Source organism: Nuphar pumila, chromosome 16, assembly GCF_984573655.1.
Source record: "Nuphar pumila chromosome 16, dmNupPumi1.hap1.1, whole genome shotgun sequence".
NCBI lineage: Eukaryota > Viridiplantae > Streptophyta > Magnoliopsida > Nymphaeales > Nymphaeaceae > Nuphar > Nuphar pumila.
The window spans coordinates 79348000-79357313 of NC_143264.1; the positions used below are offsets into that span (position 1 = coordinate 79348000).

Consider the following 9314-nt stretch of genomic DNA (forward strand, 5'->3'; position numbering starts at 1 on the left):
CACTACTTGAAAAACCATAATTTTAGATGAAAATAACATGATCCAAGTTTGATCATTAAAAAACAAAACATGTTGAACACATCTATGTGGTCATGTCGACAAAGCTTGAACTTATGATTTTCAGCTCAATAGTTGTGTGCCTTCAATAGCACCAAACATTACACATGCTAATCAAGTGATGCTTCCTAACTTTCTAAAACCAGCAATTCAGTCTTTTTTTGCTCAATCTAAACTTGCAGATGTATTCTCTACCGTTTATTTAGTAGGAAACATATATGAGATTACGTATTTTTCATGTTCAAACAGGTTTCTTGAGAGATCTAAAAAAATCACCTGTTCATATTCCTTCAGATTTTTTTTTTCGCTAGGCCAGGAAAAACCTCCGGATCACTGACCACCCATTGGCTGGCCTCTGGTTGGTAAAACCCTTGAGCCTCTCTGATCGCCAGGGAGTATACCCAGATTCAGCCTTGCGGCAAAGGATGCCCTCTGTTGATTTGAAACTCGTGACATTCTGTCAACTTTAGTGACGGATCTCTTGTGAGCTCATATTGCACCAGAACTTTATGGTAAAAAAAAGTCTTTTTGTTTAACTGATTCGTCCTGAATTATGCTTCAGTGAATAAGCAATGGTAAATGCATTAACATAGTTCAGGTTAAGCACAGAACGCCCAAACTGTGTGATTTTTCTACCTCTTCATTAGGTCATTCGTTAGGACCCTTCAAAAATAATTGTTTCATGTGTTTTTTTCTTGATTTAAACCAGTGTCGTCTATATCTGCAATATTCTGAAAATATCGCTTTAATATTGGCTATTTCAAGGGAGCCGATATTAAAGGTTATATCGCATGATATTTTCAAAATGTCGCCAGGAACAAAAATATTGTGATATTTAAAAAAAAAACCTAATTTTTGTATTTTTTTGGTTTCTTTTTGTATTTTAAAAGCTTTTCAAAGTTATTTCCTTCTTTTTCTTTCAAGAATAACTATTATGTTCTTATATCTCTTATTATTTTTCATATTTTTTATATTTTTAAAAGTCTCAAGATATTCCCAAGATTTTCCAACTTTTGAAAATTTCTCAGACTCGCTGAGAAATTACCTTGAATGATATAAGTGACTATGATTTAAACTGATATATTTTTGTCAGTGCTTATCTACTAAAAAACATGCTCTGAATCAAATTGATTTAATATGAAAATTATTTTATCATCACATTTTAGTGCGATTGTAGCTGTACTTTTAGCCCTCTGAAAAACACATTTGAGCATGAAAAATACCTAATCTAATACATAGTTTTTTACTGAGAAAAGTTTGATAAATACATCTAAAAGTTCAGATCAAGCAAAAAACACATGCAACTCCTATTTTTGAAAGATCACAATAAGTGACCTAACGAAAAAGCTAAATTTACAGTTCAAAAGAGAGAATGAGCTTCACTAATCCATATCGAATTGCCTAACCCCAGTTGAGTCCGAGAGCTGTAATAAACCAAAAGCTAGTCATGCAGTCATGGTGTTCTTAACAAGGTAGACATTTCAACTTAGATGGGTTAAACTGTAGTGGTTTGAACGACTCAACTTTCTTCAATCTGGGCCATCTTCTCCTTCTCTTCTTCCCTAAAGGACTCAAACCTTCTGGACAATTTCCTCTCTGAGGAAGAAGCATCAGTGATATGCTTTCTGATCGCGGGGGTGCCGTCGGCATAGCGCACAGACAGAGACTTCCTGGGGAGATCTGTAAGTGGAGAACTGGCAAGCTTGCTTTGCACGGACTTGATCGTACATGGGATGCATTTGGACTGAGCCGGCTGCTCGGGCAGCTCCTCCTCCTCCTCCTTGGCCCCTGATGTGCAGATCCTGCATTTGCATTTCAGGAGTCTGATGCTTAAAAGATGTAAATTAATTGAAAGCATATTTACAGATCAACAAACTGAAATTAACAGTTTCGAGTCAGGTTGTGCAACTGAACCAACTCAAGCAGGGCCTGTCAGCGACCAAGTCCAATTTTCAGATACCAAAATATAAGCCACCAATATTGAGACAAAAAGCATTTGATTGGCTCCAAATGAGAATCAGTTTCTCGCTATTGTGGGAGGACGATTCTCATTTGCCCCATTTCTCACAAGAAATCAAACATGAGAAAATGGGTTGGTGAGATTTGAAATCACATTTGGGGCATGTTTTACTCACTTTCTCATGTGATTGCAAATCACATTGTCCACCCTATGATTTGGAATCATATGATTTCAAATCACAATTATTGTAGTATTCTTATTTTGTTCATCCTTTTGCTTCTACTATATGCTTTTAGATGTTCCTACACACCAACATTTTCACGAGATTTTTCCAAGAAAAAACAAAATTTTAAAAAATAACGTGTCATTTTCCCTCGTCGATGATTGTGTATGTTTTCAGATGTTTGTGTATGCCAACATTGACACAGAGAAAGAAACATTCCCGACGCGGTTGTAGCACGATTTCCGAGCCGACCAGTCCGAGACGGTAACTGATACCTCTCGGCGTTGAAGGAAGAGCTTCTCTTGGGGGAGGGCAGAGAATCGGGGGTTTCCACGTGGGGCTTCTTGGTCTCGAGGAGGCTGCCGCTGAAGTACTCCTTGTCCTCCAAACCGAGCCTTAGGCGTCTCTGGTTCTCGAACACCGAGTCCAACTCGCACAGAGAACCGGATTTCCAGGGGAATCTTCCCGAGTCTCCGAACCTCCGGCAATCCCCTCCAAAGAACCCCGTTCGGCGCACCGAGTCGAGCCCAAAACGGTCGCCCTTGACCGAAATGGAGCCGCAGGAGATGAGCTGCATCAGCACGTCCACCACCCTCGGCTTCGTGCTCTCCGCCTGTGCCGCCTCCTCAACGACTCGGATTCCCCGCAGCTTCCTATCCGCAGCGTTGAGCGACTCAACTTCCTCGGGCTGCTCCTTGTCGCCCCACAGTGGCTGGGACGCGCGGCTCGGCTCGGACGAGACCGGTTTGTCTCGCCTTAGGTCTTCGTCTTCGGCGCTGTCCGCCTCCTCTGCTTCCGGTTCTTCCGTGGAGACCCCTCTGGTGCACGTCGGCCGAACGACGTCGTTGGTCTGCGTCGCGGCGTCGGCTGCGGTCACCGCCGCCGTTGCCGTCGCTGCCTTGAAGATCCTGCACTCCTCTTTGACGGTCGACGGGGAGGAGTCTGACGACCGAGAGAGTTTTTCGGAGTCGGGAGAGGAGGATGAGGTGGATGCCGAGGAAGAGGATTCTTGGTGTTGCTTGGTCTGGGCAATGGGTGTCGGGTGTTGCTTAAGTTGTTGCTGGCGATCTATGAAACAGAGAGTCGAAACTTTGAAGATGGAGGTCATGAATTTGAAGAAAAAAAATGATGTTGGTAGTTTGAATTTTGAAGGAAAAAAAGAAGATGCGGACCAAGAATTTGAAGAAAAAAGATGAATCGCTAACATGTAAGTTAAACTGATAAAAAAAAATGAGAATTCTTACCAGAAGGGGACAGAATCTCTTCCAATAGTTCAGAGCCTTTTAGAATGTACTCGTTCCCATTTGTGGGGTAGATCAAATCGTCTTTACAGAGATCGTGCCACACGAACCCGTTCTTATAGCCTCTGTTTTTTTCACAAAAACAAGAGAAAGATTAAAAAAAACCTAATCTTTCCAATGCAATATTTAAGGAAGAAAAAAGAGAGACAAAAATACCTAATTAGCATTGCTAGCCAAAGAATCAAAGAAAATAGAGGTGTCTGAGAATAGCATTAAGTGGGTATGAGATTTTTACATTTAAAAGATGAAAGAATGGAGAAAGAAATGGTACCATCCAAAGAAATCTCAGTTGTGTGTATTCATTTTCATACCTTTTGCAGGACCACGAGTACAATGCAGGCATCCCCTTCCCTCTTAGAACATTCAGACGGTCTAAAAAATCTGAAACAAGATAACCACCGGTAAGAATTAAGAATCTTGAAAGAAAGAAAAAAGTAAAAACATAGAAACCCATCTTGGGAGTTCCTGTTTGGGGACTCGATTCCGTTCACTTTCACCTTTGAGGAAGAGGCCGTGGGAGGAGGAAAGGGGGACTTCGATGATGTGCGGGTGTTCGAGATGCCGGTTCCTGCAGAGATAGTAGACCACCGGCACCCTCTTTGGAAGTTGGTGCCTCGCTGGTGCCTCCGACGACACCTTGGCCGTCGTTGTCTCTGGGCTCCCACTGTTCTCCCGGTGCTTCTTCATCCCCGCCTCCGTCCTTTTCTCTCCGAGGCTAGCAGACATTGCCCTCTAAGTCCTTTGTTGGTACCACACAAAACCAAACCCTCGTTTCAGCAGAATGAGAGAAGGTTTATGCATCAACGAACTATCCGGAAACCATCAATGTGGTATGAATCTAGCTCTGTTTCATGAGAGAGAGAGAGAGAGAGAGAGAGAGAGAGAGAGAGAGGGCTTTCTCAGACCCTCTGCAGATGTCTCATTTATGGGGTTCTCTTTGTACGTAGCCACTGAGGCTGACCCTATATGATTCTCGCACTGCCCCTTTGCATTCGGTATTTTGGTGGCAGAGTCCATTCTGCAGCTCGTTTCATGGGATTATTTGGGATTATCCCATTAAAGAGAGTATTGCATCCTGGATTATCAACCCTAGATTGGGGTTAGGCAGACCCCTACCAGATAACTCTTAAGCCTCAGAGGGATTCGAACTTGGGCCTTCAGCTTGGCACTGGACCCTGCTTACCACATAGGATACCACGTCGGTGGTCTGGATTATCAACCCTTATTTGCAAAGAATCCAGAATCACCCCACTGAATCCCTCAGAGATTTTCATGAACATGAACTTCAATGTTTCTACAAGTGTTTTATTTAATAATTAAGCGCATAAAAAAGTTAGCCATTTATAATCACGTTAAAATTTGCTTGTTTTTACTATTTGTTTTATTGGAAGTCATTTGAATTTGGTTCCCCGAATAGACGACCATTTCTCTCTCCCCCAAACTCACGTGGGTAAAGGTGGTCACACGCACTGCTCTTTCAGTCAAATTCCTCTTCGTTGTCAGTCTCTGCTCACTTCCCACCAATGTTGTTAAAATAAATTCATCAACTGAATCTGATATTCAAAATGCCAATAAAAATGGTTTCAGTTGAATAGGACCATTTCAAAGATTATATTTCAATTTAATCATTTTATAAATATATTTTATATCTTTTTTAAAGGCTAGTTGGAGTTAGGCAGACCTCTACCAGATATCTCTTAAGCCCCATGTGACCGAGAGATTCGAACCTAGGACTTCAGCTTGGCACAGGACCCCGCTTACCACATTGTATACCACCTCGGTGGTTATTAATATTTTTTTTTAAAAACATCTAAGTGAATCGATTGAGAGCAGAAATAAATTGGCCCCGATTCAAACAAAAATAAGCCAAGGTTTTGTTTGGGAGCCCGTGTTGGAAGTGGAGATGGGGATTTCCCAAACCCCACTCTTCTTTTTTTTTTTTAAAGCCAAGCTGTGGTTAGGCAGACCCTTATCAGTTATACAATGATACCATTGGGATTTGAACTCGCAAAGTCCCAATACAAGGTGACGGGCTGCTCTTCATCTTAGCCAATTGGTTTGGCATATTTTCAAGGGAAGAGGAGATTGGAAGGGAGATCATACGACGGGACACTCTGCTCTTTAAATTTTTTGAAGTTCAACAACACCCTTCTGATGATGTTGCTGTCAACTGTGCCCCCTAACACCATCTTCATCTCCACTCATGTATCCCTCTCAACTCCGGCTCTCAATGAATTGTTTCTTTTTTTTTTAGCTGGGGTTAGGCAGACCCCTTCCAGTTATACAATCATACCATTTGGGGTTCGAACTTGCAACATCCCAACACAAGGTGACGTGCACTAACTGCTCCTGCCAGACAAGCAGAGCCCAGTGCTTGTTTAGTTTCATTAAGGGGATGATTCAATCCAAATCTCTTGATATTAGATTTGAATTTTGTTGATTATCAGTTGATTCACACCCATTCAGATCGATTTTGATGGCATCGGGTCTTGCAATATCTGTCCTGAAAGACAACATGTATGATGGACGGTTTTCTGCTTAAGAAAAGAGAAGGATGCCTTATTGCAGCCAAAGTCTCTCCTAGCCAACCTACTAAACTTGGGGTGCATTTGACCAGTGTTGTGAGAGGCGTACGCCTCAGTACCTGAAGCCTACGCCTCAGAGGCGAGGCGCACGCTTAAGGTACCTCGCGTTGCTGTGATGCGCCCCTCATCAACCTCCGACCAGTTGTGACCACCGACCACCGGAGTTGCTGTGCTGCAGCTGCTGCTCAGTCTTTTCCGACCACCGGACGACCGGCATATCCCTCGCTTCCGTACCAGCTGGGCGGGTGGTCCTTCTCTTACTGCCTCCCCTCCCACCGCTTCACTTCCATTCCAGTTGTGAGAGGCGTACGCCTCAGAGGCGAAGCGCAGGCTCAACGCCTCGCTTCCCCTCATCGCATTTAACAACCTTGCATTTGACTGCTTGTCCAGGCTTGAATAGAAGACACTGTCCTTGTCCAGCACTTAAACCAACTATGAATGAATTTGGAACATTTCCTCCTCGTCCAGCACATACAAGGACAAACATGTGCTTGTCCAGGACATTAATTTCTTTTTTTTTAGAAAACCACCGTCCCACATATGTCCACATGATCTCAGGTTACATCCTTGGCTTATAATTTCAGTTTCCACAGTACCTTATGTAAGAAATTGCTTGGAGGTTAGAGGCCATTTAACGTAGGACAAGGATATGAAACCATTTTCATCAAACGCATTGGTCTGTGGAGTGTGGGTAAAAGCTACAAGAGTTCAGGCGCATGCATTTCTTGTGAAGAAACCTTGCAGGACTGGTTTTTTCTGCATATTGGAAGGCCCACGCCTACACTTGTTATGGCACTGCATTAAATGGGTCCTCCCAATTGCATCCCGTGTTTGATTGACCGGCAATTTTCTCTTGAGTCTTCCACAAGTCATGCACGGTTTGGTTTCTTCTATTTGCAAGTATTTGGAAAGATAAACGACTCAACTGAAGGCCCTTGCTTGGTGTAAGATGCCTGGACTGTAAGCATGCTTGACTCAAGTTCGAACCTTGAGGGTAACCCAGCCACTTCTTACAGAAGGTTTGGAGTAACCTTATTAAACACTGCCTGTAAAGGCTCTGCACACCTGGCTAGGTGTGTCGTCTTAAGACGTTCAAGTTGAATGACTTGGCAAGTTCGATACCCAGTGTGTTGGTATCCTGCTGCAACGTTGAATCTAATTTGAAAATATTTCTGGTGGGTAACGTAGGAGTGCTCTGGAGTTTTATATTGTGGATAGGGATGCAAACAGGTCAGGTTCTGGAACACAAGATACATTGGGGGAGACGGGACTGTTCGGATCTGGGACAGATAAATTTTGCAAATTCTTCCTGGATCCTATCCATTTGCAACCCTAGCTGCGAACACAAAAACTGAGCCATAATCAATCAACATAAAACATAATGGGATGCCCAAACCAAAACAGAGTACCCTTGCTATCAAAGGAGAGAGAAAAACGCCTACAAGGGCTCTGCTCATATGATAGCGGCAATATATGAGTGTCACAAGTTGATGGGACATCACAAGTTTGAAACCCACCGGTGGCATCACTTGAGACTAGGTCAAAACTGGGTCTGAGTGTATTCCAGGTGGGCAAAGGGACCTCAAAGGTTTAATCAACTAAAGGCGCGGTTGGTGATGGGGAGGATTTGTCTTTAAACTATCCAAAAAAAGAGAAAAATAAAGAAGAAAACTACTACACCTTCCCCGGCCACCTAATATAAGATGGTATCAAGGTCACACACACATATATATGAGAACTGAACATATTAGGGTCTCTTTTCTCGTTTTACCCCGTTCCGCTCCATAGTTTGAAGTTTTTTATAATAGATTTGAACCTTTTAGATGTATTTAACATGCTCGATTTAGTAGGAATCAACTCTTGAATTATGTTTTTTCGATGAAAAATGTATTTTTATGAGCTGAGAAAAATTGATGCCTTCGTAATCATTGATTTTGGATCATCTTAAAAACCTGTATACAGGTCAGATTCTGGTGATCTAAAAGTCAGTTCCAACTAAACAAAACCTATAGGTCACATGTTAGATATGAGAAAAATATCAAAAACTATAATTTTTGAAGGAGCCTACCAGGATAGAACGAAAGCACTACACAGTTATTTAAACAAGTTGAGCTTTTAGTTTCCAAGTTGGTGTGTTGTGTCAAACTGCTGAAGAAACTACTTTTCATTTATTCTGGTCTTGCTCAATCTTTGTGGTTCTATTTAATAGGATGTGGAGATCTCCGAACGTAATTGTCAAAGAGGAGTCTTTTGTGCTTGATCTGCTCTTGGGCTCTATTGAAATTAGACGATGCAAGCGGTGAAGACTGATATGGAAGACATGGTTGCTTACTACTTGGTAGTTTGTTTGGATGACACACAATGATGCTACTTTCCGTCAAATTCTGGTCATCCTTAATAATCTTGTCCATAAAATCTTGATTGATGTATATGTGATTCTACATATGCATCTTAGAGACCTCTCCTTTCGTCTGAACAACGTTCACTCATCGGTGGTTTTTTCTAATCCAGCGGATCCTGGTTGAGCTTGACTTTGTTGTTTGTTGCTAGTTGTTTGTAGTTTTTTTTTCTTTAGCTTTTGTTTTTCTATATTTTAGTTTTGTTTTCTATTTTGTTCGGTTCATGAGTTCAACATTTTGTTGATAATGTTGATTCTCTCTCTCTCTCTATATATATATATATATATATATATATATATATATATTCTTTGGTTATTCAATATCCACATGACATCACACTTATGAAGATCTGTGGGCTCCACTCTCACTGTTTCCAAATGAGATGCAGAGTTCCCAAGTTTTCATTGAGTTGCATGGTTGCAATGGAACTGGGATACTCACACCATTTTCATTTTTGAAGGACTTGCCTTCAGTAGAACATGATCAAGACCGATGTGATATTTTCACCATTCGAACATGGCTCTTGTTTTAGATTAAATGCTTCTGTGCATTAAATGATACAGTAGTGTCACTCCACAATGCATTTAATTTTGCAAAGCATGGTAGTCCCGAATCCTGATCCCAAACCAGATCCACCGTAAGAATTCAATGATATTAATAAAAAATATTAAAGAATTCAATGCATGTTAAAAAATTGCTGGTTTCTCTGACATCTTTCCTCCCTCCCACCTCACTGGGAAGTAAATTTCAGTCTAAATATGCAATAAATATTACTTATATTACTTTAAT

General features: G+C 41.6%; 1 protein-coding gene across 1 annotated transcript; it reads right to left on the reverse strand.

The window, feature by feature from the left end:
- Window positions 1-1576: 1576 nt before the first annotated feature.
- LOC149813766 (protein SOSEKI 5-like) lies at window positions 1577-4267 on the reverse strand. Its single transcript, XM_089991200.1, has 5 exons — window positions 4039-4267; window positions 3853-3922; window positions 3485-3606; window positions 2516-3308; window positions 1577-1859 (listed from the first exon to the last, which is right to left on the reverse strand). The coding sequence occupies exons 1-5, from the start codon at window positions 4265-4267 to the stop codon at window positions 1577-1579; spliced, it is 1497 nt and encodes a 498-aa protein (XP_089847326.1).
- Between the last annotated feature and the right edge of the window lie 5047 nt (window positions 4268-9314).

What these genes read in the sequence shown, in the direction of transcription:
- LOC149813766 (XM_089991200.1), bottom strand. Translation starts at nt 4,267, where the DNA reads ATGTCTGCTAGCCTCGGAGAGAAAAGGACGGAGGCGGGGATGAAGAAG. An exon ending in CCACGGCCTCTTCCTCAAAG is followed by an intron (nt 3,923 to 4,038) that starts GTGAAAGTGAAC and finishes ATCTTGTTTCAG; the next exon opens with ATTTTTTAGACCGTCTGAAT. An exon ending in AGAGATTCTGTCCCCTTCTG is followed by an intron (nt 3,309 to 3,484) that starts GTAAGAATTCTC and finishes TCTGTTTCATAG; the next exon opens with ATCGCCAGCAACAACTTAAG.